This window comes from Delphinus delphis, chromosome 5, assembly GCF_949987515.2.
Source record: "Delphinus delphis chromosome 5, mDelDel1.2, whole genome shotgun sequence".
Taxonomy (NCBI): Eukaryota; Metazoa; Chordata; class Mammalia; order Artiodactyla; family Delphinidae; genus Delphinus; species Delphinus delphis.
In genome coordinates, this window is record NC_082687.1 from 103388918 (window position 1) to 103405237 (window position 16320).

Sequence of the window (16320 nt, forward strand, 5' to 3'; positions counted from 1 at the left end):
TGTGAACTTTTATGCAAAAGAAAGTAAATAGATAAGCAAAAAATAAAAATTATCCATAATCACACCACCTAAAACAACTTCCAAAATCCAGGAGGATGACAATGTATTTTTGTTCTGTAGACTGCTTTTATCATTTAATTCATCGTGAACAAATTTCTATGGCAAATAAACGTGACCTATAACATCATTCTTAATGACTGCACGCAACTCACTGCATAAATGTTCCATAATTATTTTGATCAATACTTAGGTGGGGCTTGGTTTTTGTTTTGGTTCGGTTTCGGTTGCTACTATAAACAACACTGCAATGAAAACCCTGTCCACACCCCTCACTGAACTTCTCTGATTGTCAGCTCAGGATAAATTCCTACAGAATCAAGGGCACTAACAGGTTTCCTCAACAAGCGAGTGTTAGATTTTTAATCAGGAAGAAATGAGAAGGAAAGTAGAGAAAACCAGATGGCCTGTGCGTTAACTTCCTGTTTAGGGCGTGGTTTGTGGCCCCGGGGCTGCTTTCCTGCATCCCAAGGCGCCATCTGCCTCTTGGGGGCTGATTACCAGTTCATTCCTCTCGTCTGCCAAGAGGGTATTTCTGTCTTCCAGCTTCCGTATCACCGAATTCAGTTCAGCAATTTTTAGCTGAAATCGCCGCACATCTCGCTCGTCCATATGCTGATCCTAAAAAAGAAGCAAGATACAAACATACTTTGAAAAAGCTTAACTGAGTCAAAGCGCTCTGTGGACCCTTTGTGGAAAACTCTGAGGGCAAAGGTGAGCTCCTCACTAGGAGGACCGTGCGCCATGCTGGGGCTCCCCCAAATCAAGCAACAGGTGGAAAGACTTCATCTCAAAGGCGACAAGACCTCAAACCCTCCAGAGGCTCCCTGACATCTGAACGTGGTATCTGGGGACCTTCCCGTCCCAACCCCTGCCCGCCAAGCATCTCTGACAAAGGCACAGTCACAGAGTTCCAGGACGCTCCTCAAGGGCAGGCACTGTGCCCACCTCACTCACCACTGAGACGCCAGCACCTCACGTGGTGTCTGCACACAGCACACTCAACAGACACTTGAGTATTTAGTGAATGAATGAATGAGGGAATGAATGAAGGAATGCAGCTTTGGCCTCCTCTGTGCCTGATAAGTACCAAGCTGTGGCCCCAGGTGCCCTCTCTGCTGGCTGAGCTCTCCTCATGGGCAGAGCTCTGCCTTTAAGTCATGTCCTGATCTGACTGGGTCCCTTTCTGAGCTCTCACTGTATACTCGGCACTCATGTTTTCATTTCTTTTCAACTGAGCTCACGTTTGGGGAGGAAGGGGTAAGGGAGGGAAGGAAGGACGCACAGATGGATGGGAGGGAAGGGGGAGGGGTGGGGGAAAGGCAGGCAGGCAGGCAAGTTCGCCAGAAGAATGACCAGTAGGAGGAAGGACAGGTAGGTGGTCAGCTCTGAGGCCCCAGTGCTTGCATAAGCCCCTCACCTGGACACCCATGAGCTCGGTCATGTCCCCTATGCCAGGTGGGAGCTCTCTCTTTGGACTACCGTGGTACCGCTCAGCCTCTCTGACCTGAACCAACTGCTCATCCAAAGCCTCTTTCTGAAGAAGCAGCTTCTGGGTCTGCCCAGTCTGCACACCGAGTTCCTTCTCCAAGGCCAGAATCACACGATCTTTTCCCTTGATCTCATCCATCTGGAAAGAGAAAGAATAAGCATTCAATTGTAGGGGCTCGTGACCAGGGAAAGCTCTCTTTTGCTGGCCTTAGGCCCAGGGAAAGGTGCAGCAGGTCCATGGACCTGGGGCAGCTGAACTCAGCAACACAGGACAGAGAGACACCATAGTGCACAGCCCAGGCCCTGCTCCGCCGTCACCGCCCCCAGCACAGAGGAGCACAGAGCTGTGGGTTCAACGACCTATATGGTCAACCAGACACTTACCCTCGAAACTGATCAGTGCTCGTATCTCTCTCACCTTAATGAAATAAAGTCAAATCCTGACCTGCCAGGGCCCTCCAGCCATCACCCCCTGGCCCTCCAGCAGCTCAGCTTCTTCACAGAGTTGGTCGTCCTCTCTCCCACTCCTGTCTGGCCACGTCCCCACCCCTCCAGTAAACGGCTCTTGCTAACGTCTCCAACGCTCTCCTGGCCCGCAAACTCACTGAACAATTTTCCATCCTCTCTCCTTCTCACCCCGTCTGACACTGTCGCCCACTCCAGCTACGTGAACTGCTCCCACCCTCGCGCCCTCTGTGGGACTTCACTGCTTCCATCTTCTTCTCGCCCTGCCCTGGTCACCATTGAAATCTGTAGTTTCCAAGGCTTGGCTCTCTTCCCAGTCTGTATCCTCTCCTCAGCCAGCCGCATCCTCACCCATGCTAACTCCCCGTGTGCAGCTGACACTCCAACCTCCTCCCTCCGCCCTGACGTCTCTCAGGGTCCCGCGGTCAGAGAGCCGACTGGATGCTTCTGGGGCCTCCAAAGCACCTCAGCCTCCCCACATTTGAGCCTCAGCGTGAGCCCCAGCTCCCCCAGCCCAGCCTCGCCCCACATTCCCTAGAGGAAACCAAGCAGAAAGAAGCTTACGGAGGAGGGAGCTTCTGCCCCGGGCCATACACTTCGATTGTTTCTGAACACAAAGCCAACAGCTGGGAAACTGCCCCAGTAAGGGTGCTATACTGGGGTGCCCCTCCCCTAAATCCATATCCTTCCTACAACCTGAGAATGTGACCTCATTTGGAAATAGGGTCTTTGCGGATATAATTAGTTAAGATGAGGTCACAGTGGAGTCGGGTGGGCCCTAACGACTGGTGTCCTTATAAGAGGAGAGACACACAGGGAGAAGATGGAGGCAGAGACTGGAGTGATGTGGTCACAAGCCAAGGAACGCCTGGAGCCTCCAGAAGCCGGAAGCAGCAGGAAGGATCCTCCCCTATAGCCTTCAGAAAACATGGTCCTCCGACACCTTGATTTCAGACCTCTAGCTTCCAAAACTGTGAGTGAATAAATTTCTGTTGTTTAAGCCACCCAGTTCATGGTACTTTGTAACGGCAGTCCTAGGAAACTAATACAGGTGTTAAAAGAGAAAATTTCCCAAGTACTAGAGTTTCATTAATTGACAAAAACCATAAGAGTTTCGGCTACAGTGATTACTATCATCATGGGACTTAGGAATAAATTCTATCTGAGATAAGGTACATTAAAAAGTTCTGAAAAGAATACTAATGCTTTAGTAAGGATGGTTTCAACGAAATCTGGACAAAGTCTATATGATGGGGATTTATTTAACACATACCTGTGAGTGCCCCCCATGAGCGGGCCTGTACTAGGCAGTGTAACGTGGATACTACCTTGATTACCCAACGTAAAGGTTAAAGCCAACTGATATAAAGCAACGTGGCACAGAGGAAAAAGCACTGTGCATGGCGTACAAAAGTATTAACTGGAGACTAATCCCCACTGGCAAGCTGTGTGACCTCTGGCAAGTCACTCAACCTCTCTAAGCTTCAGGCTCCTCACCTGTAAAATGGGGATGTAGGAACATCCACCTGGAAGGGGAGCTGTGAGGGCTGAAGGGTACAGCAGAGACAGGCAGGCTGCTTAGGAGCAAGGCCACTGGGCCCAGACTGCCTGGGTTCTAGCCCTGATGCCACCACTTATTGGCTCTGTCACCTTGGTTTAGTTACTTGATTTCTTCCTAAGCCTCAGTTTTCGATCTGTGAAATGGGGATAATAATAGGGATGTTTTGAGGATGAAATACACTAACACATAAAAACCGCCTGGCACGCAGTAGGCATAAAATAAACATTAGCTCTAATTATAATTGCTGCATGTACATAGTAGGTCTCAATAAATAGTAGTTCCTGTCTTTCCTAGACTTTTGTTTCCATTAGGTGTGCAAATATTGAGGAAATGAATGAATGAATATTGCAGTTGTTTGAATTGTGGTTCCTAAACAGACATGTCCACATCCTAACTTCAGATATCTGTGAATGGGACCTTTTTTGGGAAAACGGTCTTTGCAGGCGTAATTAAGGATCTTAACATGAGGAAATCGTCCTGGATTAACTGGCTGGGTCCTAAATCCAATGACAAGTGTCTTCATAGGACAAAGAGAAGACGCAGACCAAAGAAAAAAAACAGAGGGGAGGCCATTGCTGACTTAAAAAAAAAGCACAATGTGAGAGTTGCGAGTTAAGTTTTATTGGGGGCAAAATGAGGACCGCAGCCCAGGAGACAGCGTTTCAGGCAACTCTGAGAAACTGCTCGGAGGAGGCGAGGGGAGGAGCCAGGATATAGGGGAGTTTTTGCGACAAAGGCAAAGTAGTAGGGAACGTCAAAAGATGATTGTTAATTAAAGAAAACCAGATATCTCAAGTAAAGGAATTTAGTGCTTTCCTATGTATGGGAAGATGCAAGAGTCTGGGCTCACTGAAATCATTCCTTTGATATGCACCTCAGCTACCTGGGGCCAGTATCCTGTATTTTCACACCCTGAGTTTCCTCAGGGCTCACCGCTGCAGGGAGTGGCTGCAGTCTGAGGGCTGCTAGATGGCAGGTATTCTTGTCAGCCTTGAGTTTCCTCAGAGCTCACCGGCTCACGTTGAAGGGCTGCAGTCGTTGATGACTGTGACATCCTTTGTTTATTGGTATGGCAGGAAATATTCCATTTATCACCATGTAAGAGGGAGGCAGAGATTGGAGTGGTGCAGCCACAGGCCCAGGAACTCTTGGAGCCATCAGAAGCTGTAAGGGCAAGGAAGGGTCTTCCCCGAGAGCCTTCAGTGGGGCACAGCCCAGCTGACACCTTGAGTTTGGACTTCTGGAGTCCAGAGCAGTGAGAGAGTAAACTTCCGTTGTTTTAAGCCACTGAGTTTGTGGCCATTTGTTAAGGCAGCCCCAGGAAACTAATACAAATGCCCTTCTCACTCATCACACTCTCAGAGGGTAACAAACTAAAGCTGATTGTAACTTGAAACATCGCTACAGCAGAGAATGCTAGTTAGGAGCCCTGCCCTGAGGGCAGACAGAAGCTAGCTCAAATCCCCGCCCCTACCTGCTGTGTGACTCTGGGCAGACTGGGCCACCCCTCTTAGCCTCAGCTTCGGTAATGTGGGGACACTGAGAACACCCCGTCCAACTGGGGGGAGACTTCAACCACGGGAAGAATTTAGCACAGAGCCTGGCATCTTACAAGCACACAATCAATGTTAGCGGCCACTAGTAATCTACTTTAGCTCCTGCATAACAGAAGGCTATCTGATTTAAACAGCAGACCATGAAAAACTTACAAAATACAGTTTACAGAAGGCAGCAAATGGTACCCCCAACCTCCAGACTGAGGCTTTCAAGCAAAGTCCCAGAGCTCTGACAAGCTCTTTGAGTGGCCTTTCTTTAGAAGAAAAAAGGATACTCCCCAACCACCTCCCCATGACAGTTTCCTGGAACTCCAGCCAAGGGTGTGCCCGGTGCAGCTTCTCCTGCAGCAGCTGCAGAATGTGCCTGCTGCTCCCCCTGGTGGCGGTCACCCGCAGCTCCCCGCTCTTCAGAGCCGGAGGTGGGAACACCTCCCCGCTGTAGGGAAGAGCACTTGATGATGCAGAAAACACCGTTGCCACTGCAGGGTTCAATCCAGAAGCAATGTGAACCAGTGAAAGTTCATTAATTGAAACCACTTAAACATGCTTTAATTAATTCAACAAATACTGAATTGAGTGCCATCAGCAGGTGCTGGGAAACACTGATGAGCAAAACAGAGTCCCCGCCCTCAGAGCTTCCATTCCAGAGGGGAGGGTAGCTGAAAACAGAATAAAAAAGTCAACATGGAGTAGATCAGAGCATGATTAATGCTAGGAGAAAAAGATAAATCGAGGGGAATCAGTGGTGCCAGTTGGGGAGGTGTTACAAGTTAACAGGTAGGGCTCCAGTCCGTCCCCCTCAGCATCCCAGCTGCACACTCCTGGCTTTGCACTGGAGCCCAGAAGCGCTGTCTCCACCACTGCATTACACTAGTTCCTCCCACAAGAAAGAACAGCATCTTAAGCAAGACATCTCTGGAAATCCAAATTCTCAGCCTGGAAGAGCACAGATTCCCCATTTATCCTAGAAAATGAGCAGAGGACTTACACCCCATCATGTGGGAAAGGTTCCCAGAAAACAGTCTCCGCTAGTGGAGATGGCATCCAGGAATGGATGGACAATGTGGAATAGATTGTGGAGCCATCATTTTCTAGGTTGTCACATTTCCCCAGCCAGAGTCCTGAGGCTGCAGAGGTCAGGAGACCTGCCAGCTCACACAGCTACTCTCACTATTTGTCGACTCTGGTCTGGCCCCCAGGCTGGGCCCTTAGTGATCTTGCCCCCTGCCCTGAGGACCTGAGGAAGTGTAAACCTCTGACAATGAGCTTCTCAAGCTTCCCCAAACCCCAACACCTGAGTGTGCTGGACATTCCTGGGTTGCCTCCCAGCATCCATTTCCCCTTCTCCCACACTCCCACTCTCACCATGTGGTTCAGGAGAGGGGTGGGGCTGAAATCACTCCAAGTTCCCAGGGCAGGCCCTGATTGGCTCACATCACCTGCATGGCTCTGCCGCCTAACAGTAACTGGTTCAGGGATGGATACATGACCCAATCAGAGCCAACAGGCCCGAAGAGGGTGTTGCTAGGCCCCTCCTGTTTCTCCTTAGGAGCTAAGAAAGAGCTTCTCTCACACCCCAGTGTTCACTGCAGCACTATTTACAATAGCTAGGACATGGAAGCAGCCTAAATGTCCTTTGACAGAGGTATGGATAAAGAAGATGTGGTACATATATACAATGGAATATTACTCAGCCATTAAAAGGAATGAAATAATGCCATTTGCAGTGACATGGATGGATCTAGAGATTGTCATACTAAGTGAAGTAAGTCAGACAGAGAAAGACAAATATATGATATCACTTATATGTGGAATCTAAAAAAAATGGTACAAATGATCTTATTTACAAAACAGAAATACAGTCACAGATGTAGAAAATAAACTTATGGTTACCAAGGGGGAAAGGGGGGGAGGGATAACTTGGGAGATTGGGATTGACATATACACACTACTATATATAAAATAGATAACTAATAACAACCAACTGTATAGCACAGAGAACTCTACTCAATACTCTGTAATGACCTATATGGGAAAAGAATCTAAAAAAGAGTGGATATATGTATATGTATAACAGCTTCACTTTGCTGTAGAGCAGAAACTAACACAACATTGTAAATCAACTGGGCTGTTTCCTGTGAGGATGTGGGGTCTGGCACAGTGGTGGCATCTCACCAGCACACTGAGAGCTCAGAGCCTGAGAATGATGCATCAGGGGACACAGCAGAGCCTGAGAAACCTGGGTCCGGGGTGACATCATTAGTGCCACTGGGGCTATGCCTGAGGCTAGTCCTGCTACTTCAGTCATGAGAGCCGGCAGACTCATGGTTTAAGCTAGTGTGAGGTGGAATTTCTGTCCCTTGCAACCATAAGATTCTAGCTGACATACAGTTAGGGAAAGAACAACAGTCTGGATGACGTCTATCACTTTTTACTTACGTGCTAGTGTGAGCTCGGGACTACATTGGTACTTAAGAGACACTCTCTCTCTCAGTCTTCAAAAGACCCTCAAAGTAGACATTATTTACTCCATCTTACAGATAAGCTTGAGGCCCTGAGAGGTGAATGTGCCCACACACTAGTCAGAAGCAGATCCATGATTCAGACTCGGGTCAGCCCCTGCAAAGCCCTCACTATGCCCTCTCTCAGCCCCAGAGGCACAGAATCTAAGCATTTCTCAGCAGTCACATCCATCAGGACACTCGTCTCAGTGAAAACCTCAGTTTAGTCAGCTCCCAACGAACCCACCAATTTGTGAATAAATGTTAGTTCCACTTCATTTGCAAAGTTTGGAGCATCAAAGAATGAAAAAGAAGCTGCTACCCCAAGATCCATTCTCGTCTCCTCCTTGGTACCTGTAGTTGGGTGAATGGTGTCCCCCTCAAATTTCATGTCTATTAGGAAAATCAGAATGTGATCCTATTAGAAATAGGGTCTTTACAGATATAACTAAGATGAAATCATAACAGATGGCGGTGGGCCCTAGATCCAGTAACTGGTGTCCTTATAAGAAGACGACAAGACACAGCCACGTGGGGAAGAGAAGGCCATGTGGAGGCAGAGGCTGGAGTCATGCAGCTGCAAGCCGAGGAACGCCAAGGATTCCCGGCAACCACCCAAGCCTGGAAGAGGCAAACAAAAGGTTCTTCCCTGGAGCCCTCAGAGGGGCACAGCCCTGCTGACACCTTGTTTTCAGACTTCTAGACTCCAGAGCTGCGAGAGAATAAATTCCTGTTGTTATAAGCCATGGAGTTTGTTATAGCAGCCCTAGGAAATGAACAGAGTGCCATACCAGGATTTATTAGGAGCTGCCATGCATTTCCCAGCTCCCCTTGCAGCTGGGTGAGGCTGAGCAAGTAACTTCCGGCCAAAGAGACGGAAGTGGAGGTATATAGAACCTCCAGAAAGAAAAGTGCTTTTAAATGAAGACCATACCCTCCTTCATCTGCCCTCCTATTGCCAACCTGGGATGCAGATGTGATGGCTGGCACTCCATGGCATGAGGGGCCATGAGGACCATGGCCACATCCCAGAGCCCCTTCTGAGAGAAGAGGTAAGAGGCCCTGTGGCCTACCCTACTCTGTGGAGCACTTTACAGATTTTGTATATGAAAGAGAAATAACTTCCAGATTTTAAGCCCCTGTGTATTGGGGGGAGTCTTCTCAGACCTAATCCTAACTGGTCTAAAGAATGTGTCCAATAGCCCCACGTTGACCATAATTGCCTTTTCTTCTCGACTGTTTCTTAAGAGGCATGTTAATTGTGTAAGTGGAAGCCTGGAAGCCTTTTGCATTTCTAATCCAATCCAGCTGACAAAGAAACAAAACGCAGGCCACTTTCTGAACACGTTGCCAAGAGGCCTGTCTGACGAGGGACATTTATCAAATGCGTGGAGAACTGGAGAAATGGACATTTATTCTTTTCACTCTATTCTCCTAAGTGGCCCCCACACACTGAGACTACCTGAGCTGGGGATACTTCTGTTTGGCACTGAAATGGAAACAGACACCAAGTCCTTGGTTCGTTTTAAATTAAGCTCAGTCTGTCTCTTGTGCAAATACTTGTTTTTTCCCCATTTTATTTACCTTAAATATACATTTCCTGTAACAGAGGAACATATTTTACATGTCTCCTATTACACAATCTACAAGCTGCGGATAGATGCTTTAGTTAACTTAATTCTCGTAATGCGGTAACAGATACGTGATTATTTCTCCTTTTGTAGGTGAGGCACCAGAGGCTTAGGGACCGTAAGCAACTTGCTTGGGCTCACACAGCTAACGAGTGAGGGAGTCTGGATTCACACCCAGAAGAGACTTTCTCCAAAGCCTTCTCTTCCTATTATGTGATAACACCGCCCCTACACACACAAAGGGAAAAGGGGCTGGGGAATACTTCTGAGAACTTAGTATCGGTATGTGCTTAGATTTTCTATACATTAGACATTTAAAATCAGTGCATCTCTTCTGCCATTCTTGGTACTGGCTTGTTAAGCTGTGAACTGATGCTCTGTCACTGACTGGTGACCAGTCTAGGATGGACAGCTGGACCAGGCCTCCAAAAAGAACACCTGGTCCTTCTGCCTCCAGTCCTTAAATTTCTTAGGTGTCTTCCAGAGACAGGAGAGACCTGCCAAAGCTTCCATTCCACGCCCAGGATGGCAGGGGCTTTGTTGGGACCCCAGGGTCTAGAACCATACCTGGAGCACAGTGGGTCCCCAAAACTCGGCATTTACTGCTCCGTGAGGGAGGACTGGGGCACTTGCTTGTGGAGAGGACACGGCGCATGCGTCATGGAAGGATGGGCTGCGTGTGTGCAGAAGGAGGGCTTGCATGTGTGCAGGGAGGACAAGTTGCTTGTGCGTAAGAGGGAGCAGGGTGCGTGTGTGCAGGGAGGATGGGCTGCGTGTGTGCAGGAGGGCTTGCATGTGTGCAGGGAGGATGGGCTGCGTGTGCGGAAGGTCAGGTACGCACTCGAGCCGGTGGGGGGGAGAGGGCAGCGCACTTACCAGCCGGCGGATGTCGCGCTCGCACTCGCGCTTGATGCGGTGCACCTCGTCCTGGTGCGCCTGGTAGGCAGCGCGCAGGTCGGCCGCCTTGGCCTTGTCGGCCTGCATGCAGTTGCTGAGTGCCTCCTCCGCCTGCTTGCGTGCCGCCTTGAGCTCCAGGATCTCCTGCTGCAGCCGCAGGCGCTCGCCGTCGAAGGCCCTGCGCGCCTCTTCACGCGCCTCGGCCAGCAGCGCCGTCTTGACCTTGTCGGCTGCACCATCGCGCAGCACGTTCAGCGTGGCCTGCAGCCGCTGCAGCTCACCCTCCTTGATCTTGGCCGTGCGCGCTGCCTCCTGCTCGTGCTGGCGGATAAGCACCTCGCGCAGCGCCTGCAGCTCCTTGGTCTTCTCCTCGTGCAGCTTGGCCCTGAGCTCCGAGATGTAGGCCGTGTGTCGCCGCTGCTCCTGCTCGCGCTCCAGCTTGGCCTCCTGCAGCCGCTCGCGCAGTTTGCCCACCTGCAGCCGTGGGGGGGAGAGCCAGTCAGGGTCCGGGCTGGGGGAGCCGGCCACGCCTGCCGCCACCTCCCCGTGTCCCTTCGTGTGTGACAGGCCCCTGAGACCCTCCCCCGGTCCCCACTCTCCAGTTCCCCCTCCTGCCACCTCCATCAGTCCCACGCAGAGTCTTCCCTACTATTTTGTTGAGATGTTCCCAGCCGTGGAAAAACATCTGAGGGTGTTGGAGAGGAGAGTAAGGCTTTAACATCCCTTCCAATTTGGAGATTTACGAGGAAGGACAGTTTATCAGTCACAAAATATGCCGCGCAGAAATCATCTGTCTCATCAGAGCAGAACAGATTGTAAACCAGAAACAAATTTCCAGTGCCCATGCCCTGAACTCTGGAGTTAGAGGAGGCCGAGCAGGTGGACGTAGAGAGGGGCAGGGGTGGAGGTGCCCTCACTGCTGAGTGGCTCTCCTGCCCGGGCTGGGGGCTTCTGTGACCCTCCCCCCCACATGAAGCTCTCACAGCAGCCAGGAAGGAGGTAACTGCTTTGCCACAAGGCAGCCGAGCATCAGAGATGCGCCGCTGGTGACCTGCCTGGGATGAGGGGCTGCCAAGGGGCAGAGCCAGGCTTCACCCCCAGGAGCCCGGCCCCAGGGCCAGTGCTCTGCGGGTGCCAGGCTGCTAACCCCACCAGAAGGTATTCGTCTATTCAGCAAAAAAAAAACATTATTTGTAAAATATGCCAAGGGAGTGTCTTCTTCAAACACTCCAAAAGGCTTTATTCGATCTTTTTATTTCAAATATCACACAATTACACACATTCCACAGGAACCCATTCGTTTTCTAAATTACAGCAATCTCCGAAGAACAGAAACCAATGTGTCTCTCATGGATGAGCTGCTTCCAAGGTGGCAACATTTCCCCCAGACCACAGTCTACAGAACACCAACATGCTGAAATTACTTTTAGGTGAGGAGTTTCACGATGTCACTCGGGTTGATAAATCCTTACTCATAACAGCAGGGAAAGGAGCAAATAAACCTGGCCAGGCAAAGATACAAGATCAATGTCTCCTTACATCAAACACGCATAATCACAGAAATAAAACAAGGACCGGACCTGTCAGAGGGCTCATCTCACCCAAGAGCTAGAATTGGCCTCTTCCTAAGGGATTGAGTGCCAGGAAGCCAGAACTTTAAATATTTAACATGATCTCCCCAGGGAGGAACTAAATGCTTCTGGCATTCTCCTTCTAAGGAGGCAACACTGTTCTAACTTTCTGGGATGCTGACGGTGATTTGAAGTCAAAGGGATGGGATCTTGTCGGAATCCGAATCTGCACTGACGAGTGCATTTCCCTCTGCAAACTACTTAACCTCGAGATGGTTAATGTTACGTGTCAACTGGGCAGGGCTGTGGTACCAGGTCATTCGGCCAAACACCAGTCTAGATGTTGCTGTGAAGGAATTTTTAAGGATGTGATTAACATTTAAATCAGTAGACCTGGAGTAAAGCAGATGACCCTCTATAATGTGGGTGGGCCTCACCAAGTCAGTTGAAGGCCTTCAGAGAAAAGACTGAGGTCCCCCAATGAGGAAGGAATTCTGCCTCGTTACTGTGAGATGAGTGCTCGCTCGGATTTCCAGCCTATCTGCCCCGCCGATTTCAGATTTGTCAGCCTCCGTGACCATGTGAGCCACCTTCTTGAAAACACCAAATCCCCCTCCATCTCTCTCCTACTGGTTCTTCTTCTCTCTGAAGAACCCTGACTATACAGACCTCCCAGAGCTTCCTGACCCTCCCCTGGGAAACAAGGCTACCAACAGCTGCCCCTCAAAGACTGTTGGGAGGAGGAAAGCTGAAAGCGGATGAGCGGATAAAGGGGAGTTTGGTCCCAGGCAGTAAAGGAAGGAGGAATGCGGCCAGCGTGAGCAGAGGCGTGTGCAGGGCAGCCTGGGCGAGGCCGGGCCTGCCCCTGGGAGGGGCAGAGGGGGCCAGCTGAGATGGGCCAGGTGACACCCGTGTGTAGGGCAGGGAGGCTAACAGTGGATGGGCTGCGGGAGAAGGCCCTGCTGGGTCCCACCAGCTCTGCCTAGAAAAGCTGAGGGCCGAGCCCAGGCGCCATGAGCCAGGTGTGGCACAGTGAGGCGGGGTGGCCCCTGGTGGGCACAGAGCACCCGCTCCTTACTCCATTGAGTGGAGCAGGTCTACGAAAGTCATGTGCCACTTGACTCGCCAGCTGCCTCCAAGCTGTGCCCCGCCCCCAAGTCCAGAGGTGCAGCAGGAGAGAGGGGCCCTTACCAGCCTTGCCTCAGCGCCTGGGCTCTAAATGTGGCAAGAGCAAAGTGACCAACAAAGGGCAGGCATCTAGGTGGGAGGGGCTGGCCTGGAGAACTCTGAGGCAGCACTGCCAGCGCCCCCTGGGCACAGTGAAGTCAGCCTCCACTTGGCTCCTTCCCCAGCTCCTCAGCCCATCTGTCAGCGCCGGGTCTCCACTTCCAGGCCTAGACCACTTTTCCCCGTTCCCTGCGACCACCCTGGTCCAAGCCAGCGGCAGCAGCCCTCTGCCAGACCGTGGCAGTCACCTTCTCACCCATCGCCCTGCCTCTGCCCCCGCACACTCGCCCTTTAGTCCTTCCCAGCGGCCAGCACAGGCCTCTGAACACACACGTTAGAAGGTTTCCCTCTACTGCCCTCTGAATCCACGGGGTGAGGGTTAACCGTTCTGAAACCACTAGAGTGCTGAATAACTAAGTAAATGGGTGGTGGGGTCAGGCCCTCCCCGCTGGAGGGAGGACAGATGAGCCAGGGGAGAAGGCCAGAGGATCCAGGTGCTAGTGGATTAGCCTGGGGACATCGGTAAGAACTCATGTTTAACTTAATATACATATAGATGCTACATTTAGAAATATTTTAGATATGTACACATACACGGTTAGTATATACGCATACACTTCCTTGCTCTGTCAGCTAAGCCTAGAAGCAACGACATGCCAGCAGCGGTGAGCACACCCAGTGCCCAGATCCTGGTTTCTCATGCCATTCTCTAATAAGTGGGACCAGGGCTCCTTGGAGAAATGAGTGGCTCTAGGACTGGGGCAGGGAATATACGAGACGAACCTGGAGCACCTTACAGGACTGGAAAGTAAGGGTGTACCCAAGAATAAATTAATAAATAAATGCCACAATGATGGGGTGCAAAGGAACACAGGGGTCAACTGAAAGAGATTCCCGTGGCCAAAGCTAGAACAGTCTGAGCAACAAAATAAAGTACTTTTGGATTATAAGCCGAAGTGTAAAATAGTGTTCATAGTGATATAAATGACTGAACTGATACACGTAAAAATACGAAAGAAAACCAAAAACACCCTCGAGGGCTCTGTGGCATCCAGCATACAAGCCCACGTCCTCCCCGGCCCACAGGACTGACCCCGGCTGATGGCTCTCCGGTCCTCCTCCCTGACCACCCAGCTCAAGCCACGTCCCTGGCTGCTGCACCTCAGACATGCAGGCACCTTCCCGCCTGCGGCCTTTCCCCAAGCCGGCCCTTCTGCCTGGAATGCTCCCAGCCAGGCCTCTGCAGGACCTGCCCTCCCACCCCCTGCAGCACCCCTTTGCTGACCACTTCCCAAAAGAGCCACCCCCACTGCAGCCCCACGACTCTCCACCAGCTTCTGCTGCTTTACTTTCTTGGCACTTTTCACTATGGAATAAATATTACATGTTAATCTCCTGGCCTTCGTTCCCTACCTCCCCCATTAGACACTAGCTCCAGGAGAGGACCTCCAATGTAGATCCAGACCAGAGTGGGCTGCTCATTGCAAGAACGAATGAATCACCAGCTCAGTGCTGACCACTGCCCTCTCTGCCCCCACCCACTCCAGGCCATGGGCCTCAACAAGTCAGGGTCTCTGCCCCAGTGGCCTTGGCACGCTGATTGGTGCTGCGCATACTCCCAGGTGATGCCAGACACTTGGAACGGTGTGAGCCCTGCTCCCTTTTATGCCAGCCAGCAAAATCCTTCAGAGCCAGCTCCAGACCACCCCTGCAAAGCTTTCTCGGGCCACTCTGACCGTTGCATGGCTTCCTAAAATCTCTGGTGCAACATGCCAAGTACTGTCATCCGGCTAGCTCCCTGAGTATCTGAGCACCCAGCCTGCCTGAGGGCGGGCCGTTTCTGAGTCACTTCTAAACGCCCAGCCCAGGCCCAGAGCACAGGCACGGGGCGGGGGGCTGGGGGCTCGATGAATGTGTGGATGAACCAACAGGTACGTTCCCCACATGCCCTCGCCCTGCGGTGTTCAATGGGGACTCCTCTACTCAAGTAACAACACTGTAAATACATCAGCAACAGTTATCATGAGATCATATAGAAACAGCAGTTAAACGCAATCACAAAGTTTACACTTATGTTTCTCATACCAGCCAGTAAGCACATTGCTGAATTCTCTGAGAACAGAAACTCTCCCAGTGGCGGCCTGGATAACGCCCCCGGCAGGGCCACGGGGTGGCTGGACTGAGCAAACGGGCAGCCAGGGCACGTAGAGGCAGGAGGTGCCTGGGGAGGCACAGACTGGGTTTCTTGTAGGCCTGGCTTCCAACCCAGTGCCAACACCTGTGTGACCTGTGACTGTGCACACCTGCTGTGACGGGCTGAACTGTGTCCCCCCAAATTCCTGAGTGGCCGTCCTAACCCCCAGACACTCAGAATGTGACTGTATTTGGAGACAGTCTTAAAAGAGGTTACTAAGTTAAATGAGGTCCTGGGGGTGGGTCCTGATTCAATACAACTGGTGCCCTGACAAGAAGAGATTAGGACACAGATGCACACAGAGAAGAGCATGTGAGGACACAGGGAGAGGGCGGCCGTCTATAAGCCAAGGAGAGAGGCCTCAGGAAAAACCAACCCTGCCCACACCTTGATCTCAGACTCCCAGCCTCCAGGACTGTGAGGAAATAAATCTCTGTTGTTGAACCCCTACCCCGGTCTGTGGTACTTTGTTACGGCAGCCCAGCCACCTCTCCTCTCCAACCCTCAGTTTGCCCACCTATAAAGTGGGGAAAGCCACATCTGACCTCACAGGTCACTATGAGGGTCAGGAGGCCCTCTGAGGTACCTGGTGTGGCCTGTGTAGCAGACACGTGTCTGCCAACCGCTGAGTAACTACATGTGACAGGCAGTGCCCAGGCTCCGGATATGACTCTCTCATTTATTCCTTAAACAACCCAGGGAAGCAGACACATCAGATGTCCCCATTTAACAGATAGGGAAACTGAGGCATAAGGCAGCTACCTGGCTTGCCCCAAGGCCTCAAGGCGAGTTAGGTGGTGGAGGTGGGACGGAGACCTGGCCGAATGACGTTGGCTGTGCGGCTTTCCCCATAACCACAGCTGCTGCTGCTACTGCCTGGTCAGCCCCTCTAGGCCCAGCTGTGCAGCTGACAACCCAGGGGATCCTGGCAGGCAAATCCTTCCTGAGCTGGACAGGATGTGGACAGGCTGGCACCACCAGCAACTGTGCTGAAACACCTTGGCTGCACTGGCCCTGGAACTCTGAGCGTCTGGGGATGGGAGGCAGCACATGTGTCCGCAAGCTCCAGGAGCCCAGTCTTCATCGCCCCAGGTCGGGGGCTCTGCCTCTGCTCTCCATGTAGCTGTCTTGAGCTGGGGTCAGAGCCAAGGACCAAGCCCCAGCCCCCT

At 51.4% G+C, this 16320-nt stretch overlaps 1 protein-coding gene across 2 annotated transcripts in view; it reads right to left on the minus strand.

The window, feature by feature from the left end:
* Window positions 1–16320, minus strand: part of JAKMIP1 (janus kinase and microtubule interacting protein 1) — a 128179-nt gene that overhangs the window by 52424 nt on the left and 59435 nt on the right. For both annotated transcript variants that reach the window (XM_060011810.1, XM_060011811.1), the window contains 3 exons: window positions 10139–10633; window positions 1478–1687; window positions 559–678 (listed from right to left, as the gene is read on the minus strand). In XM_060011810.1, the coding sequence (XP_059867793.1) occupies window positions 559–678; window positions 1478–1687; window positions 10139–10633 (825 nt within the window). The remainder of the gene's footprint in view (window positions 1–558; window positions 679–1477; window positions 1688–10138; window positions 10634–16320) is intronic.